This window comes from Oncorhynchus mykiss, chromosome 17, assembly GCF_057628025.1.
Source record: "Oncorhynchus mykiss isolate SJ-2025 chromosome 17, ASM5762802v1, whole genome shotgun sequence".
Lineage (NCBI taxonomy): Eukaryota > Metazoa > Chordata > Actinopteri > Salmoniformes > Salmonidae > Oncorhynchus > Oncorhynchus mykiss.
The window spans coordinates 31354942-31375041 of NC_143038.1; the positions used below are offsets into that span (position 1 = coordinate 31354942).

Genomic DNA, 20100 nt, shown 5'->3' on the forward strand with positions numbered 1-20100 from the left:
TTGACTGGCTGCATCACTGCTTAGTAAGGCAACTGCAAGGTGCTACTGAGAGTAATGTGTACAGCCCAGTACATCACTGGGGCGAGCTCCCTGCCATCCAGGATCTCTATACCAGGCAATATCAGTGGAAGGCCCAGAAAAGACTCAAGCCACCCAAGTCATAGACTGTTCTCTCTGTTACCGCATGGCAAATGTTACCGATGCACCAAGTCTGGAACCCAGAGGACCCTCAACAGCTTCTATCCCCAAACCACAAGACTGCTAAATAGTTATTTAAATAGTTAACCAAATAGCTGCCCGGACTTTCTGCATTGACCCTTTTTGCACTAACTTTTTTTGACTCATAAACTCCTGCTACTGTTTATTATCTATTTATTATCCATCTACCTCAATTATCTTGTATCCCATGTATATAACTCATTACCCATTGAGTATTTATTATTTAGTGTTATTACTTTTCTATTTTTTTTCTTCTATTTTCTTTCTCTCTGCATTGTTGGGAATGGTCCGTAAGTAAGGATTTCACTGTTAATCTACAACTGTTTACCAAGCATGTGACCATTTTTTTTTTTATTTGATCCCTTTTGGTACCCAGCACATTCCAATGCGGATGAGGGATCTCCTAGTCTAATAATGGATCAAAGGAGTCTAACATTACTCCTTAGAAATATTGATTTCTGAACTCTTTCTAAGTTAAAACGTTAGTGTTGTTGTTTTAAAAACGAATATGAACTTATTTTCTTTGCATTATTCAAGGTCTGACAACACTGCATCTTTTTTGTTATTTTGACCAGTTGTCATTTTCTGCAAATAAATGCTCTAAATGACAATCTTTTTATTTTGAATTTGGGAGAAATGTTGTCAGTAGTTTATAGAATAAAACAAAAAAATTAATTTTACCCAAACACATACCTATAAATAGTAAAACCAAAGAAACTGATAATGTTGCAGGGGTCTCTTAATTGTTTTCCAGAGCTGTGGATATATATATATATATATATATATATATATATATATATTTTTTTTTTTTTTTTTTTTTGAATATTTTAATTCCCGATTTTTCAGGGGGTGCTGCAGCACCCTCAACACCCGTACTTCCCGTGGCTGTGGTTTAAATGGTTGACATGCTGAACAATCCTAACAGTGGAGTGTTTCAGCATGATATAGATCAAGTTTAATTGGGTAGGGGGGTTGGGGAGGGTGTTGTAGAAGTTATTAGGGATTTTTTGTTTTTACATTTTCATGGTAGTATAGAATTGGGCAGATCATGATTGATCTTACATTCCAGCACAGTAGGTGGTGGCATGCACTTTACACGTTTGTTTGCAGACCACCATGATATTTTAGAAGAAGAATTTAAAGATTTAGTGCAGAAATGTCCTGTGCGAGAGAGGCAGGTTCCAGGGTTAGAGTAGTGCAGAAGTTGTCATATGCCGAGGCAGCGAAGAAAGTAGAGGAAGATGGGTCAAGGGGGAAGGGCTGTGAGAGGAGTGGTGTGAGTAGTAGATCTGTACCAGTACAAAGGGATAGGCCAACAAGTGATACATTTCAGTAAGATTGGATTTTTAGCAATTATAGCAATGGTTATCAACTTTACTGCAGGGATGGAACGTAAGTCACAGAAAATGGAGGTTGTGGTGGCAGCTGCAGAGATGTATTTGGGTGTGCGAGACTTGACATCAGAGGAGTTACAGGGTGTGTTAAGTGGTGGTGTCCCATCCTTTCAGGTGGTTGGCCTGAGGTAGGACTAAATAGATTTAATTAGTGGAGTAAGTTTTTTTGTGAGTGTAGCGTTAGATGGTAGGGTATTTGTTTATTTATTTTTTCAACCAAAGTGTAAGGAAATTGTACTCCAGTGTAGTAGGTGGCGGTAATACAACATTTATTGGATGCCAACTGCGCTTAAACCTCGAAGAAGAATTCATTTCCTCCACATTCTTTCTGGATCATGATGGCTGCCGCCTTGAGAGGAAGCGTTGTAACATTGGCCAAGGTGAGTCGGTAGATGATGTTTACAGTCATCAAATTGTGGACAAATCTTTTCGTATGTGTTATTGAGGACTACCATTGTTTTGTTAGGGGAATTTATATTAAGCAGTTTATAACGTTAGTCACCAATGGTAATGCGACAGGATAATGTCCATAGCTGGCTAGCTCCTAGTACGATACGGCTACCTAGCTAACTAAGATACGCATCCAGGTTGAAATTGGATGGTTGTCGCATTCACATGCCATTGAATGTTGTCACTAACGTTAATCAGCAATCTAACAACGTATCAATGAACAACCTGCTAACAGATTGATGTCTCATGGTTATCAGCTTCAGACCACAGCTTCAGTTATGCAGGGCATACACTAGTAACGTTACACGATTTGTACAATTTGAACAACTTGAACGTGCTCACATTTCCCAGTCCCAAACCTTTCATCCCATCTTCAAACCCAGAACGTGGGTGCTCACGTTACGCTAAGATAATAACCTAGTCAAGTTCAACCCCCGCTCCTCTCCCCCCGCGTTTTCTTAGTTGTCAGAGGAAAAAAATGCAGATACGCAAACAGTGAGCTGCTTTTATTAGTGTGGAGAAACATAAAGAGAGTCAGAGGCTCAGAATATGGACTTAATTTCATAATATTAATTCATATATTTTTGGTGGAGTTAGTTTTGCATGCTCCATGTGGGTGGAGGTTTCACTTAAGGACCAATGAATAGTTTACAATTAGTCAACGCCGCTCATCCGTGACACCATGTCAAATGAACTGCCCCATTTAAAAGGCAGCCGCGTTCTCCACAGCTCCACTAATCTACTAATCTGTCTTCCAATCATCTCTGTCCACACGGTGGGTGTTGTCGCTATTCTCTTCGCTATCATTGTTTTGGTCTTAAATGCTAAATGCTATTGGCAGCGGTCCTTGCCCAATTGCGTCGTAGCACTGCTCATTCTACAAGATACATGACCAACACTTCTGACATGTCAGAAAATTATCTGGACATCCAACAGGGGTCTGGAAAATGGAACAGCCATCATCGGTGCGTCCTTAGCCAAGTCAAACTAAGCGAGTCCCGACATACTGATCCTAGCCCAAATTCATAGGATTTCACCTCGATCGTGAAAATTAGTCTGGGACTGCATAAACGTTGCAAAATCGTGTAGTGTATGTCTGGCATATTAGGTTAGTAGGTTAAACCCAGGGGTGAAAGTCAGTACAGTTATGGTCCAGTACTGAGTAGCCTACTGGCAAATAAGTATTGGGGGTAATGCAGTACTGGTAAAACATGAGCCTATTACGTAGGCTATTAAGCTATTTTTCATTACGCATGTCAGTGTCATGAAAAATGTGCTAAACGTGACCACACCCTGAGTAGGTGTACAGCAGTAGGGTACTCCTGTTACTCCCATGTAATTAGCCTAACTTTGGCAGCATCCTAAGTAAACTGACATTTTTTTTTTGTTGGTCATCTTCAATTAACCTTCTCAGTAGCCTCACATGTCTTTATTAACATACTTTACTGTCACAACAACAAATTATTTGCATAATACTTATTCTGCCACTAATTTCTTACCCGACCTGCTAACACAGAGAGTAAAGCTATCACATTATACTTGCGTAAGCTGATGTTAGCTGGCTGGCTAGCGCGATAAATTAATCTAATTTGCTACTCTTAGATATGCCGCGTAACTATATGTCAACGATTTTACTGAGTTACAGTTCATATATGAAAATCAGTCAATTTAAACAAATTAATTAGACGCGAATCTATGGATTTCACATGACTGGGAATACAGATATGCATCTGTTGGTCACAGACAGCTTAAAACCTCCTAAAGATCTAAACCTTTTTTTCAATTTTTCGCATAAAATGACATACCCATATCTAACTGCCTGTAGCTCGGGGCCTGAAGCAATTATATGCATGTTCTTGAAATCATTTGAAAGGAAACACTTTGAAGTTTGTGGAAATGTAAAATTAATGTAGGAGAATAAAACACTAGATCTGATAAAAGATCATAAAATAAAAAAACGTATGTTCTCTTTTCTTTTTTCCCCCATCTTTGAGAAAGGCCATAATCTAATATTGCATTTTAGGCACAATTTAGATTTTGGCCACTAGATGGCAGCACTGTCGATCCAGTGAAGGATTGCAATACTGCACACTATTTTGTATCAAGTCTTCCCAAATGTGTCGAATTGGTCAATTTATACATTTTTCAAGTACATAACTATAGAGAACATTTATTTTGTATTACCATATCATTTTTGTAAGTTTACATACTCCCAGGAATGTCATACATGATGGATCATTAGCTTATACGCTAACTTTCACACATCTAGATAGCCGGGCGGGGTGGGTGTGGAGCCAGAGACGGCAGGGGTTCAAACTGTAGAACCCAGTTCCTATATTTGAATATAACAATTGATTTTATCAAACAAAACTGTGCTACATTTTATCTCTGGGACCCTCAGGATGACAAATCAGAAAAAGATTACTGAATATAAGTACATTATTTACCTTCAGATGTGTACGTATCAAACCAGTTGCCGTGATAAAGTTGTTGTTGTGCGCAGTCCTCAAACAATAGCATGGTATTTTTTCACTGTAATAGCTACTGTATATTGGACAGTGCAGTTAGGTTAACAAGAATTTAAGCTTTCTGCCCATACAAGACATGTCTATGTCCTGGAAAGTTTGCTGTTACTTACAAGGTCACATTAGCGTACGTTAGCATCAACCGTCACGGTATAGGGAGACCAATCCTGTAGAAGTTAAACAATTAAGATTGGGTCGTGGATCAGAGAACCAGTCAGTATTTGGTGTGACCACCATTTGCCTCATGCAGCACGAAACACATCTCCTTCGCATAGTTGTTCAGACTGTTGATTGTGGCTTGTGGAATGTCGTCTGACTCTTCGTCAATGGCTGCCCGAAGATGCTGGATAGTGGCGAGAACTGGAACATGCTGTCATGCACGTTGATCCAGAACATCCTAAACATGCTCAATGTCTGGTGAGTATGCAGGCCATGGAAGAACGGGGACATTTTCAGCTTTCAGGAATTGTGTACAGATCCTTGCAACTTGTGGCTGTGCATTATCATGCTGAAATATAAGGTCATGACTGACGGCAGATGAATGGCACAACAATGGGCCTCAGGATCTCGTCACAGTGTCTCTGTTTATTCAAATTGCCATTGATTTAAAATAAAATTGTGTTTGTTGTCTGTAACTTATGCCGGCCCATACCATAACCCCGCCTCCACCATGGGGCACCCTGTTCACAATGTTGACTTAAGTAAACCTCTCGTCCACACGACCCCATACACATGGCCAGCGGTTGTGAGGCTGGTTGGACGTCCTGCCAAATTCTCTGAAACGACGTTGAAGGCGTCTTGTGGTAGAGGAATTAACATTACATTCTCTGGCAACAGCTCTGGTGGATATTGCTGCAGTCAGCATGCCAATTGCATGCTTCCTTAACTTGCGGCATTGTGTTGTCATGACAACTGCACATTTTAGTGGCCTTTTATTGTCCCCAGCACAAGGTGCACCTGTTGAATGATGATGCTGTTTAATCAGCTTCTTGATGTGCCACACCTGTCAAGGGGATGGATTATCTTGACAAAGGAGAAATTATCACTAACAGGGATGTAACCAAATTTGTGCACACAATTTCAGAGAAATAAGCTTTTTGTGTATCTTTTTAGCTCAGCTCATGAAACCACTGCATTACATGTTTTATATTTTTGTTTGGTCTAAGTATTTAGAAAAGTTGATTCTTGTTGGCTTGCCTATGCAGTGCATACGAAAAGTATTCTGGACCTATGACTTTTTCCACATTTTGTTACGTTACAGCCTTATTCTAAAATGGATTTTAAAAAAAGTAAAAAGTAAATAAAAATGAACTACCTTATTTACAAGTATTCAGACCCTAAAATACATTTTCAAAAAATCTAAACCTGTTTTTGCTTTGTCATTATGGGGTATTGTGTGTATATATTGAGGGGAAAAAAACATTTCTAATAATACTGTATGTACCAAAATATGGAAAAAGTCAAGGGGTCTGAATACTTCCCAAATGCTCAATGTCCTTTCAACTTGCCGGCGACCAGCTGGGGAGACAACCCTGCCAAATGTCCCAAAGTAGCCTATTGCCATATCTACACCTACTTGGTGGAAACTCCAGTTTTGCATACATTTCCAAATGCAGAAGAATATTATAGCTGTTATTTCGACGGATACATATCACTAGTCCTTACTGCAAGTTAAAACCTCTCATGGATCCCTTCACGCGCCAATCCCTTTAGCGGGATCGATTATACATCAAAATAAAGCCTAACTTCTTGTTAATCCAGCCGCTGTGTCAGCTTTCAAAAGGCTTTACGGCGAAAGCAGACCATGCGATTATCTGAGGACTGCGCCCTGCATACAAACACATGAAAATCATTTTTCAACCAGGCAGGTGCGACACAAAAGTCAGAAATAACCATATAATAAATGCCTTTGAAGATCTAATTGTTTTTGCAATCCCAAATGTCTGTGACACAACGAATGGTCGTTTAAAATCCCCAAAATGTCAATTTTTATTTGGCACGTTTGATTCAGAAATACACCGGTTCCAACTCGCCCAACATGACTACAAAGTATCTAATAAGTTACCTGTAAACTTGGTCCAAACATTTCAAACAACGTTCCTAATCCAACCTCCGGTATTCCTAAAATGTAAATAATCAATAAAATTTAAGACGGAATAAACTGTTTCTAATACCGGATAAAAACAACGTGAAGCGCATTCCTGTTCACGCGCACCAAAATAGTAGGGACCTTCAGAGTGACACATGGAATGAATAGCCCTACTTCTTCATTTCTCAAAAGAAAAACATTGAACAATTTCTGAAGACATCTAGTGGAAGCCACAGGAACTGCAACCAGGTTCCTCAAATAGGGCTTCCCATGGAACCATTGGGAAATCCTATGACCTTTTTTTACTCAGACATTATTTTAACAGTTTTAGAAACTTTAGAGTGTTTTCTAAACAAATCTATTATAGTATCTACTATCTATTATATGCATATCCTAGCTTCTGGGCCTGAGTAACAGGCAGTTTACTTTGGGCACGCTTTTCACCCGGATGTCAAAATACTGCCCCCTAGCCTTAGAAAGTTTTAACTAGTTGGATACAAACAAGTGTGACTAACTTACCAGTGATGCAGTGCTTCGAACACACATGTTATAAGTAACTGGAGCCCACAGCTTTACTTCATCACACCGTAATAGCCTGAAATCAAGAGGTTTGTCTAACCTGGTCCTTGGGCAGTTGATTAAACTTGATTTGGTGGTCTCTTTCTCCTATTGTTCAAACAAAATGGTACGCAACAGCTTTTCGACATTGTGAAAGCAGGGTTAGCTAGCTAGTTAAAGTCTGTAATTGTCTGATAATCGTGACGTACATTCTACGTGACAGTCTCTGTTCATGCCAACATTTTTACATTTAGAATGAAAGTGTGTTTAGGTATGTGGTTTGTTGATGAAGACGACACGAAAGTATGTTGAAAATGACCAACCAAGCATATCCAAAATGTTTATAGAAAGATTTTTTTTAAAGAATATAGCCACTGGCAGATAAGACACATTAGCTATAACGACAACAAGACCATGTGATTATGCTTACTTTCTACAGTGGACCTAATTAACTATTGTGTCCTGGTCTAGGGCCTTACTGGCATTGGTCCGCGGTGGCAGCAGCTGGCTGCCCGGTCCCTCAATATGACCGCCAGTCTGGGTGGGCCTGAGGCACCCCCGGCCCGTGCCGACGCCACATTCAAAGTCACCATGGTGCCCGGGGACGGAGTAGGACCTGAACTGATGACTGCTGTCAAGGAGGTGTTCAAGGTATGTACATTATGGTGGCTCCACTTTCTCAAGGCTGACCTGGAGTGACAGTTTGACTGAGAGTGCAGATTGGTGTGGATGTGTCGTCCCTCTGTTGACATATAGCGGACTCATCTCCTTAGCACATTCTCCTCCAGGTATGCTATTACACCCCACCTCACCCCCATGCTTGTGACCCTGTCTCAGCAGTCAATACACACATTATGTGGCCCATGTGGGAATGGAATTCACTATTGCCAGCACCATGCGCCAAGCATGCTCTGAGCTCAATCCAATACTTTCTGTGTTCATTGATAACTGAATATGCAAGACTAATTCATAATGTTTATAGTCCATTCAAATCAAATAACATTTTATTTGTCACACGTGCCAAATACAACCGGTGTAGACCTTACCGTGAAATGCTTACTAACGAGCCCTTAACCAACAATGTAGTTCAAGAATTAGAGTTAAGAAAAGTAACACAATAAAATGACAATAATGAGGCTATATACAGGGGGTACTGGTACCAAGTCAATGTGCAGGGCTATAGGTTATTTGAGGTCATTTGTACATGTAGGTAGGGGTAACGTGACTATGCATAGATAATAAACAGTGAGTAGCAGGGGGTGGGGGTGGCCATTTTTGATTAATTGTTCAGCAGTCTTATGGCTTGGTGGTAGAAGCCTTTTGGACCTAGACTTGGCGCTCCGGTACCACTTGCTGTGCGGTGGTAGAGAAAACAGTCTATTACTTGGGTGACTGGAGTCTTTGACAATTTTTGGGGGGCCTGCCTTCATTCGCTCACTCCTTTATTTATTCATTCATCCATCCTCTATTTCCATCCTGTTTCTCGTCCCCTTGTCTTATCTCCTTGGTTCCACCCTTAACCCTGCCTTTCTCTTTCCTTCCTTCCTTCCCTCCATCTCTCTCTCCAGGCGGGTGACGTCCCAGTGGAGTTTGAGGAGTTCCACCTAAGTGAGGTGCAGCACATGGACAGCGACGAGAAGCTGGAGCAGGTGTTGGCCTCCATGAAGACCAACAGGGTGGCAATGAAAGGTAACTAACTTGTCTCCCCTGTTGGGGATTTGCTTCCTTTTGTCTGCTTTTACCATATCAGTGTGTTCTGACTGAGTGTTTTTCTTTTCTCTGTGTGTGTAGGAAAGATTAACACCCCCATGGAGTTCAAAGGGGAGCTGGCTGGCTTCGAGATGAAGATTAGGTAAGGCCATATTAGATCTAGCGCTAGCATGAATCCAACACAATAAATGAATATTTTAATGAGATCTCTTAGTGTGTGGCTGGCTGTCCTTATTAGTGAGCCTCTCCCTCCTGTGCTCTGCTCAGGCGTAGGCTGGACCTGTTTGCAAACGTGGTACACGTGAACAGCCTGCCCGGCTACAGCACCCGCCACAACAACCTGGACCTGGTCATCATCCGAGAGCAGACTGAGGGAGAGTATAGCTCTCTGGAGCACGAGGTACATCACCACACACTGTCACAACAAATGGGTGTGTTGGTTTCAGCTCGACAAGGGTGTTAGGTGGATGAAGTTTCTTTGGTCCTAAATGGAAATCGCCACTCACCCTGCCTGGCTAGGTAAAACCAGTTGACCCAGTCCGCATTTGAAATCTAACCATGTTTAAGTTTGTTGTATGGGTAATACACACATTTTTAGATGAAATCATCTATCACAACCAGTGTTGGTGTAACGTGTTTCAAAAGTAATGCGTTACATTAATGTTACTCAAAAGTAATATTATTACTGTAACATTACTTTTCAAGTTTGAGTAATAATATTAGTTACTTTAAGTAAAGCGGGCGCTACTTTTTTCTGTTAAAACGTTAAGAAAAATGTATAGAATTTACAATGCAGCTGTGCTGCTGGCAACCGTTAGGGTCACACGGTGTGTCTCTTTCAGATGGTTAAGCATTGCAGCTGTACTACCATTACTGTACCTCAATTCCACCTCAGTTTGCTTTTACTTCTCATTTAACTTCTAAAAGTACTATTTAACTTTCTCTGCCATTTTTCCTACTGTTAACAATGATGACGTGGTGGAGAATAGATTCCAAAATAATTGTTTCGTTGACTCCCGGTATCGACTCCCATTTATGAGTCTTCAGATTCTATTCCGCCAGGAATCGACTCGTAAGATTCAGTATTTTTTGGAATGGGGGACACTGATTAGTTGGGGTACTTCCGAGAACACAAACACTTGCATCTTTCATGGCGAGCTAGCGAGGGTGGAGAGAGGGGAGGTGTACAGTATAGGAAGGTCGGCCACCAGGCAGCTAGTCAGAACCGTGCACTAGACCTATCTATTGGCAGTCCAAAGCTGTCTCTCGCAATGAAATGCTGTACCTTGCTATTTTTGGGCTCACAACTTCAGTAAAGCAGGGCCTATCATCAATGAATGGACTAGGACATTGAGATGAGCGAGATGCAACACTTCGCTCTCACACTGTCACACAGTATCTGTGCACGGGTTTGCTTCATGCTGTTCAGTGTGGTAGCCAGGGAAACTAAACAGGGGAGAAGTTGAGCCTCGCACTCCAACGGAAATTGAAATCGGTTAGGGATTTATCTTAACGTTAAGGATCCCAATTTCATTTCAACATTCACACCGCTAAAAGCCAATTTGTGGTAGATCCCAAAATGTGGGCAGAGGCTTCGTATTGGAGGGTTTGACGCAGTTGCAGAGTCTCCGGAGGCATGCAGAGGCCAAATCAAGCTCCAGTCCACATCGCCGTGTGCCTGTGTACACTGGGCAGAAAATTATCACATTTAAGCTCTCCAACACCATGGTCAAAACATGGTCAGATGGAAGTGTGTCCTGGTCTGAACTGTGCTCTCTGTCTCAGAGCGTGCCTGGAGTGATTGAATGTCTGAAGATCATCACTAGGGAGAAGTCTCGGCGCATCGCCAAGTTTGCCTTCGACTACGCCACCAAGAAGGGTCGCAGCAAGGTCACGGCGGTCCACAAGGCCAACATCATGTGAGTCTCGCTGCCAAATAAGCAACCTCATTTTAAAGGCTTCTACACATCAATCCAACTACAGCCAACCCAACTGTTTATGTAGGGCTCGACATTAACACTTGCCCTCTTGTCCGGGACAAGTAAAAAAATATATATAATTGTGGGGCAAGCAGAATATAGATTAAGTTGTTTGAATGGACAAGTAAAAAAAATAACACACAATCACTATCAAACAATTACTCTGATCAAATTTTCCTCTGGAGACAATGTTGCACACTGTTTTTCCTATCTCTGCAAAGCGCATGAGTAGAATTATTGAATTGCATTGAGGTACAAGGGTTTTTTAATCACCTGTGGTCACGAGATGCACTTTTGAGCTCAAACCCTGAGGCGGGTTGTTGATATTCCTTGCTAGTTAGTGAGTTATTTGCCCAGTTGCAGCTACTTTTTGGTCAGCAAACAGGGTTTGTACAGTCATGTACCGTTGCTCGAGGAGAGAGCCAATTAAAACCATATAGCCTAGTCTTCCTAGTTGTCTCTGTAGTAAACTAAGGCGGCATGTTGCCTTGTGGTTAGAGCTGAGAGGTTGCTGGTTCGAATACCCGAGCCGACATCTATTTAGCTATTAGCATGTATAAATGCTGTTAGAGAGGGGAGTCTCAGCTAGTCTCAGAGTATAATTTTTTTTTTTTCTCGACACTCGATCTTGAGGAAATAGCACCATTATACAGCATTTGTATTGAGATGATGCGCAGGTCGGAGCGGAGCACGCCGTTTGCGGTGAAGACATCAAGTAGCCTATTCGGCCTGCCAATGGGGTGAAAAATAAAAAAGAATTTGGACATTGAATTTACTCTTAGATCAATTACATAGCTATCTAGCAACAATATATTTACGGTTAGAAATCTAGCTAATGTGTTTTGAATTCCCACTTCCTCAGGTGGTGAATTATGTAACCTGTAGCCAATATGCAAAACATTTTTAATAAAGATGCAGAAATCTGCTTATTCTGAATCCTATTGTTGCACATCAAAATATTCAACATGCATTCCCTGAACATGTTAGATGAAATGGCTAACTTCTTTCATGTCTGTCTTGGCGCTGGAAAAAGTCAAGCTAGAGCCCTGCCACTAATGGAAAGCAACTGCATTAAAAATATATATATTTAGGATATTTATCGTTATTGACCAAAATGGGTTAATACCGTGATAACTTTTTGTCCTGATTCTCTGTATGATGATGATAAATGTTATTTTGTAAAGTGGTTCCTTACATCATACAACACAATTTTCAGGCCCCTTTTTGGCGCATGGTGTTAGACTTTTTTTGTGTGTGTGTGTTGTGAAGCGACTGGAGCTTTCAGACAAAAGTCTGTCCTCCTTGCCCAAATGACAGGCGTAAAATAAATGTAACAATAACTTAAATGAATGTCAATCCCTGCTAAGGATGGTGGACGTAGGTGGTCCCGGATCGACACGTGGAATCAGAAACACAGTGTTTGTGTAGCTGTTAATTATTTATTTTTTTAAATTCAAATGGCTTTAGGTACGTTACAGCACCATTGCACTGACATGTAGAATGTACATCTGATTTAGTCTCCTTCTGTCTTTCTACAGGAAGCTTGCAGATGGCCTGTTCCTACAGTGCTGTGCTGAGGTGGCAGAGCTGTATCCCAAGATCAAATATGAGAACATCATCATAGACAACTGTTGCATGCAGGTATGCCTCGCTCTCTCTCTTGCGCTCTGTCTCTTTCTCTCTCTCTGTCTCTCACTCAAATATGCACCCTCTCTCTGTAGCTGGTCCAGAACCCATACCAGTTTGACGTGCTGGTGATGCCCAACCTTTATGGCAACATCATTGACAACCTGGCCGCTGGGCTGGTCGGTGGGGCAGGAGTGGTGCCAGGAGAGAGCTACAGCGCCGAGTACGCCGTGTTTGAGACCGTGAGTGTCTGTCTGCCGGAGATCCATCTTAACCAGTCAGCTGCAATCATACACTTGTTACATTAGACATTCAACCGTCAGTATAGTGCTACAATAAGCATGTGTAAAATAGCCTGAAAATAAACATTTCCTCTCCTTCTTAGGGAGCTCGGCACCCCTTTGCCCAGGCTGTAGGCAGGAACATCGCCAACCCCACGGCCATGCTGCTCAGTGCTGCCAACATGCTCCATCACCTCAAGTGAGTGGGCACTGCTTCCAATGGGAAGTGTAGTGTGTGCGTGTAGTGTGTGTGTCTGAGCGCGCACACAATCTCAACTGACTGTTTTGTGTTACAGTCTGGAATACCACTCCAATATGGTGTCAGATGCTGTCAGGAAGGTCATCAAACAGGGCAAGGTAAGAGTGTGTGTGTGACTATTGTATCAACATCCTGTTCAATCTTATTGGTTTGTGTGCATGCAAATGTGTATGTTTGGGAGTGAGTGTTTGTCTAAATGTATACAGTATGACTAATTCTAAAGTTCAATGGTTAAGAAGTGTTCTTGCAACATAACATATTTGTCCATGCATTTTGTGGATCAATTAAAAAAAATAAGAAAATTGTCAAAGTGTAAAGAGAAATACTCAGATCCAAACATCAATTCATGACTCTCAAATTGCATTTAGCCATGAAATTACACCTAACAATCGATAACCCGTGTGTGTGTGAGAGAGCCTTTTGATTATGCATGTTGACGTGGGTGGTGTCGTATACACCCCTCTGTGTGTCCTGCTAAACATTGTCCTTGTTCTCAGCCGGCACAGTGAGGTGACGGAACACAGCTCTGTAACCATAGAAACTGACTGGTAACAAAGATCCTACTAACTGTGGTGTGCGTCCCAGCCCTTATTTGCACTAATAGCAGCAACACTAACCCAAACTAATACCATGGTTCTTAGGGAGGCACATGGGTCAAAACACCAGTATGCTAAGCTATGGCTCTGTCATGTCAGCCATGGCACAGAAGGTGTACTTTTGCAGAAGGAGTGTAGGGGAATGATTTCTGTTCGACAGACCGGCCTTTGTGGTTTGAATGTGGGCAAAGTGTGCTATTTCAATTTGAGTTTTGAAGGACGGGTTATCTGAATGTGTGAAGTATGGTGTTTGTCAGTCCACTAGTGCCTGAAGTACCCTCCCCTTTTCCATCTCCTTTGCTCCTCCTCTTCCCCTGCACCCTGTGTGTGTGTGTGTGTGTGTGTGTGTCCCAGGTGCGGACGCGAGACCTGGGCGGTTACAGCACGACCGGGGACTTTGTGCAAGCCGTTGTGGGGAACCTCCGCCACCGACCCATGTGCTAAAGAAGTCCCGATCCCCTGAACGCCCTGCCCTTTTCTGTAAACTGGACGGCCAACCAAATATAATCTGGATATATTGAACCCAATATTGCCACATTCCCTAAACTTTACCCCACTAACTTTTTTGCTCACTTTCCCACTAAACTAACACTTACGTCACTCTTGGCAGCTCTCCCCTCCGCTTTCTTTTCATATTCCTCTTTACGCGCTCGGCGTATCCTCTATTTTGTTTTTCTCTCTTACTCAAATTCAAAAATTATTGGCCAAAGCAGATAATTATCGTCATTTTTTTTAAATTTATTTTTACCAAAATCGTCCATTTATGCTGTGGACTTCTATTTTCTCCCAGTCTTTTCCTTGTGGAACCCTTTCTCCAACTGAGCACCCCCTGCTTGGTGCCGTTTCTTGCTTCTCTCTTTTCCTCCATGTCAGCCTGTTCTTTTGTACTGCCTCTGCTGTTGGCTGCACTCTTCTATAAGCTGTTCTAGAATCTTCTCTGTTTTTGTCGGCTCTACTAACTCCCTATAGTCTACTCTCCTATTTGTCAGCTAACTCTCTTTCCCTCCACTCCAACTCTTCCTCTTCTCTCTCTGAGCTGTTTCATTGTCTCTGTGTGGACAAGCATATGATCTTATATTACATTGACCTCCACTAGTCCAGCCTCGCAGTCCATACCGGTCGGGGCCGTGTGTTATTCAGCAGTATTGGTCAAGCAGGTTTCGAGCCACGGGGACAATTCACCGACGCCAAAGCGAGTGAGAAATCTCTACCACAGCACTGTATCAATGGATATCTGGCCTGCCATTTCACAGTCCTGAGTCGTGCTAGGCATATACAGTACGTTGTTCATAGCCCTTTGACTCTGTGCAGACTTTTCTTGGCTTGGAGTCCAGGCTACCGTGGTAGCATATGCGTAGACTACCGTAGCTGTAGACTTTCGGTCATTGCGCTGACGCTAGTTAGCATTGGCTCTTGAAACTACTCTAACTGCCTTCATTCTGTACGCAGAGACAAAAATGGTATCCATGAGTTCGTCTGACTCTGGGTAAGTAGAAAAACAGCTTAATTGCCAGAATCTTCCAGTATCCTTTTTAACTGGCCTTTTCAATCACAACCTTTAATTACGTGCACAGTCAGGTTAAGACTGTTTTAGTTGCTGTAAAAAATGTTTTTTTAAAACTGCACTGGTTTCCACTGAGTCATCATAAACATGGAAGTTTCTCACGAACACATATCAGCACCACTGTCTTAAAGGAGGCAGGATGTAGAGGTCATTCCTGAGATGGGTGACATTTTTCAGAATCTACAATCAATGTTTTGATATTGTTGCGTTAGCAGGGATGCTAACACGTTAGCCAATTTCACCGTTTGGTATTTGTAGCTAGCTTCATAGAACCTTTTAATTATGAATTGTCGCTCATCTGCATACTCTAGTCATCACTAGTGACTAAAAATAAATCTTAATAATTTGTTCACTGTGTATGCTGTAAAACGCACATAATGTGTATCGTAGAGGTCAATATCTAGGTAGCTTTTTGCTGGAGTTGTGACCTTGGAGATCCATCGTGTTTGGCTGTTCAGTCAGGCAAAGCTCTTTCATCATTAAATTTGCAAACGAACAAGCCACTGTAACTCGAGCCTACGACCAGCCTTGCCTGAGTTCACTTTGGCTTTGGACTTTGTGCCAAAAGTCCATTAAATTATATATTGGTTATGTTGCTGATCTCAGTGGTAGCATTTCTATTAGAGACTTAGACTGGCATGTGTCAGTCAGTCATTGGGACTTCAAATGTATTGGCTTATGTCATATTATCATGGTCAAATACTGAAGAATAAAAGATGGGGAAATGTTTGTGTTGGCCTGTTTTCTCAACAACAAAAAATGTCATCAAAGGTGTGATTTAATCTCGCATTGTTGTGTTTTCCAGGCGTAGGATGAGTGGTGCAGCATCTGTTGAAAGACCAACATAGACTACGCTAGCCATAAATGTAGATTCCTGAGTCATCCATTCTTATTTAGTATGTTTGGTCGTTAACTGTTTTCTGAGTAAATACATACATACGACCATGGACTTGAGTTGCTTCAACATAAGCTAATATTCCTCTACCCTATTTATGTGTGTCTGAGTTTGGTGGTGAAAAAGGCTCTCTTACACACTAGTCATGTTTTGTGTGTATATTTGTGAGTACCATTGTCTTTCCGGGAATGGACCAGGGCCTAGTTTCCCAAAGGATGAGCAGCCTTAAGCTGATTTTGGGGAAACCAGGCCTGTGTGTGTATGACACTACTCTTTCATTTGTGGCAGGTGCGCACAGGAGACCTGGGGGGCTATGCCACAAGCGACGAGTTCACCAGAGCTGTCATCGCCAACCTAGCCATCTGAGCTAGCCTCTCAAACACACATTCTTTATTTTACTCCCTTCAAACTAGTCTCTCTGCATTGACCACTCAAACAGCTGCGCACCAGATTAAATCCTGACCCATGCTCAACAACAGCTAACACCCATAGACTGAAATGCATACAAACCTCAAAATATGTAAAAATACACACAATGAAATTGAGGACCGGTTACATAAATGAGAAGACAATATGGGGACGACACCTACAGTCTTGTGAACGGTACCAAAATAAATGTTTTCCCATTCAACAATAGTTGTATGGAACTTGTAAGTCACATTCCACATTCTCTACCAGAGTGGTGTTCTTCAATGAATGGGTCTTGTTTAGATATTCATACAAGATACATGTACTATATCAGTATATTTTATTTATTCACTACAAGTGTTATATGCATTATTGACTTGTTCATTCATAATTAGTAATAAACATATTCCTATACCTGATACTTTGCTGTGTGGAAAATCAATGTTAACAAAGTGTGTTGTAATTTAATATATTGACTGATATTAGTGCAGACAGAAATGTAATTGTTTTTTGTTAATTTAGGTGTTGTATAAATATTGAATTGCAACAGTGTGATGCTGGGTTTGAAACCTCCAGTAAAATGTATGTAAATCTTGCAAACGTTTTAAAGTAATCTTGAAGTTCCAGAAATGGATACCATTTACAGAAAAAAAGCTGATTGGGACAGTACTGTTTTCCATCTTAGAACTTTGAAGTTGTCAAGAGAAACATTTACATTCTAGTACAGGGGTACTCAACTCTTACCCTGAGTCTTCTGTTCTACCTGATAATTAATTGCACACACCTGGTGTCGGGGCTAAATCAGTCCCCGACTAGAGGTGAACAACTTATTTTAAATGTGGCGGAACTGGCTTCGTGGTCCAGAGTTAAGTTTGAGAGTTTTAGTCAAGCCTGCTTCACCCACCAACCATGGTCCTATTAGAGTGCAGGCTTTTGTTCTAGCACTACACCTGATTCAATTTATCAATTGAGCATCAAGTCTCAAGACCTTGATTCGTTTAATCTGGTATGGTAGTGCTGGGCTCAGTGGGCTGGATCAAAAGGCTGCACCCACTAATAGGACCAGGGTTAGTGACCACCACTGGCCTATGTTGAGAGCAAGCTGCTGTTGTAAACTAAATGGGATTGTGTGCCCAGGCAGTATATTAGCTATTAATAAGCCTGTCCAATTTTCGTTGTTTAAACAGCCTAATTCTGATATTTTTCAGATCTGATTGGTCAATATACCAATTAGTGAAAATTATCTATATCCGAAATGGGCTGCCTGTGTAAACGCAGCCTATGTGATAGACATGACCAGATGGCGGACTCCTGCTCTTCTGCATAGGGCTGCTGTTGTTGACTCGGTTTCGTGACGATGTCACAGATTCACCGCCAGATGTCGCACCGGCGCTATGGATGGAGGGAGAGGAGGGGCCAGGACTGGGAATTCTCTGCTTCCCATCCCTCCTTAATGCAGACAACATGGCGGACTAAAAGATACGGCTGACCCGCCCGGATACAGCGAATAAACAGTGGGATTCACGCCCCCTATGCTCAACGAAGACGGAGAGACACCAATTTGTTAGAAACACCCTCGGGAACATTGAGGAATTTTTGGGACCGTTCTAGTCATTCGTTAACATAAACATACTTGCGATCTGTTGCCTCCAAATTGGCGGTCTGTCCCAGTTCGTTCATATCACCCAGGCCCCCCACCCCACATACACACACTATTGGTTCCTGGGGTGTGAAGACAGGGGCTGGGGTTAAGAACGTGGAAAAAAGGAAGAAAGGAATTGCACAACTGTAAATATTCAGGATTGTGCAAAACCAAACGGAAGTCGTGGTGAGTTTTGTTTTTGTTCTGCTGTAAATTGTCACTAGTTACAGTGTAGCGTGCTTCATTTAGTTGTAATAAGGTCCGACTACTCGGTCACAAACGAGCACTTTTGGCTTGTCCCACACATTATCATAGCAAAGTATTCCACGGCGAACATCGTTGTGATGAGCGCGATAAGGCGGAGAGGGAAGCTAGGTGATTTATTTTTAAGTAACGTTCCATGGCTATCATCATAGGAGCTCAAATAATGTTTGTTGCGACAGAGAACATTCACACAACTAGCTCGGAGGCAGGGAGGGACATTTTTCGAGGGGGGCTGGCGAGAAAGGGGGAGAGGAATAGTGTCTACATAGTTATTTTTTGATTGGAAGTCCGTATGTTAGTGTGTTCTGTGAACGCATACATTGTAACAATGCGAAATAAAACCAATAGGCGGTCCAGTGAGTTCTACCTCACTGAAAAGTACATATTGATTAATGCTTTGTTGCCGGGGTGGGGTGGATAGGGGGCTGAGTGCGACCACAGCGCAGGAATTAGATCGTTTTAGACAGCCAGGCCCATTCAAATCACAGCAGATATTCTCTATTTAGCTTCGACAAGCATCATACTGCTTGACACGGCCTCGCACTCCCCATTTCCTCTTCTCATACGAATTATTCTGGCTTGACTGGATCCTGAGTCGACTTAGTCAAGCCTAAATATAGTTATGCAGGTAGGTTAGTTTCAAAAAGTTTCAGGGCAGGGCCTTAGTATTTACTTACCACATACTGTAGGTAGTGTTGTAGTGACATGCTGTAGTTCCCTCAATTATCTAATCAACAAAGGTTACTAAACACAGAAAATACATTTGGCAAAGCAGGAGTCATTCAGGAAAGTTTGCTACATTCTGTCACTTTACCTTTTGAAACAAGGAATTTTATTAAGCTGGAGACAACTGTCATTTGATGCCATTTGTGTTTCATCATTAGCCGATATTTGCAGCAAAGCTTGAGAATGTAGTGCAACTTGAGTCTTTTTCGTTCTCATGAGACCTGACTTAATCATGGTGACAGTGGAGATATATTATATGTATAGAATATGGCCTAATGCACATAAGCTTTATTTATAAAAGCTACATGCATGTATGCTCACTGTCGGTCACAACCAGCAGCATGGATAACACTCAACAGCTTACAAAAAGGGAACAGACTATGGTTTTCAGTATTTGGGTCAAAGAAGCATGATAACATGGTCAAATATCAACATTATGTCAAGAAAGGAAGGAATGGATTAAGAAAGAATAGATTGACTACGGCAATACTCCAAGTAGGAAGTAGGCCTATGGCAGAGCTTGGCGTGTCATCATATCATAAATGAGTTGTGTGCAGCTGTGTACAAAGGAAGCTGACGAGTCATGTCTGGACTGCTTCAGTGTGAGCAGTTGCATTGGTCTTGCCCCACTATGCGCTATCCCAGAATGCAGTTTCCTCTCCACCGAGCTCGGCTTGTCATGTCTTGACTATTCAAGTGCAAAGCAGAAGCTGCTTGCCTCGATCTGACATTGACTCGTCAGACCTGGACTGCCCTAGCATGCCGACAGGGCTGGCCCAACCTCGTCATGTCTGGGCTCATCACTGCTCCTCGCAATTAGGAATCTAGTAGTGATTGGGGAGGGGAGGGGATACCTTGATACAGGGTCATTCCACCAAAAAACTAAAACAAATTTTACTTGTCACATGTGCCGAA

At 41.9% G+C, this 20100-nt stretch overlaps 2 protein-coding genes across 6 annotated transcripts in view; both read left to right on the forward strand.

The window, feature by feature from the left end:
- Positions 1-1504: 1504 nt before the first annotated feature.
- idh3b (isocitrate dehydrogenase (NAD(+)) 3 non-catalytic subunit beta) lies at positions 1505-16972 on the forward strand. Of its 2 annotated transcripts, XR_016487870.1 has the most exons (12): positions 1505-1993; positions 7707-7886; positions 8804-8924; positions 9027-9087; positions 9213-9345; positions 10731-10864; positions 12463-12565; positions 12646-12792; positions 12936-13030; positions 13128-13188; positions 14041-16116; positions 16434-16972. XR_016487870.1 is itself a non-coding variant. In XM_021568640.3 (11 exons), the coding sequence occupies exons 1-11, from the start codon at positions 1949-1951 to the stop codon at positions 16509-16511; spliced, it is 1158 nt and encodes a 385-aa protein (XP_021424315.1). In that variant the 5' UTR covers positions 1511-1948; the 3' UTR covers positions 16512-16972. The 2 variants fall into 2 exon arrangements, 1 of the variants encoding a protein (XP_021424315.1); XM_021568640.3 differs by lacking the exon at positions 14041-16116 and having other exon boundaries at positions 1511-1993.
- A 984-nt stretch (positions 16973-17956) lies between these two features.
- Positions 17957-20100, forward strand: part of LOC110493993 (receptor-type tyrosine-protein phosphatase alpha) — a 53985-nt gene continuing 51841 nt past the window's right edge. For 2 of the 4 annotated variants that reach the window (XM_021568644.3, XM_090205202.1), the window contains exon 1: positions 17957-18381. The gene's annotated coding sequence lies outside the window, so the exon portion shown is untranslated. The remainder of the gene's footprint in view (positions 18382-20100) is intronic. The other 2 variants (XM_021568641.3, XM_021568645.3) reach the window with 1 other exon arrangement.

Bases quoted from the DNA above. Each gene is read 5' to 3' on its own strand.
- idh3b (XM_021568640.3), top strand. From the start codon at position 1,949: ATGATGGCTGCCGCCTTGAGAGGAAGCGTTGTAACATTGGCCAAG. The intron at 10,865-12,462 runs GTGAGTCTCGCT...GTCTTTCTACAG, and splicing joins GTCCACAAGGCCAACATCAT to GAAGCTTGCAGATGGCCTGT. The intron at 13,189-16,433 runs GTAAGAGTGTGT...CATTTGTGGCAG, and splicing joins AGGTCATCAAACAGGGCAAG to GTGCGCACAGGAGACCTGGG.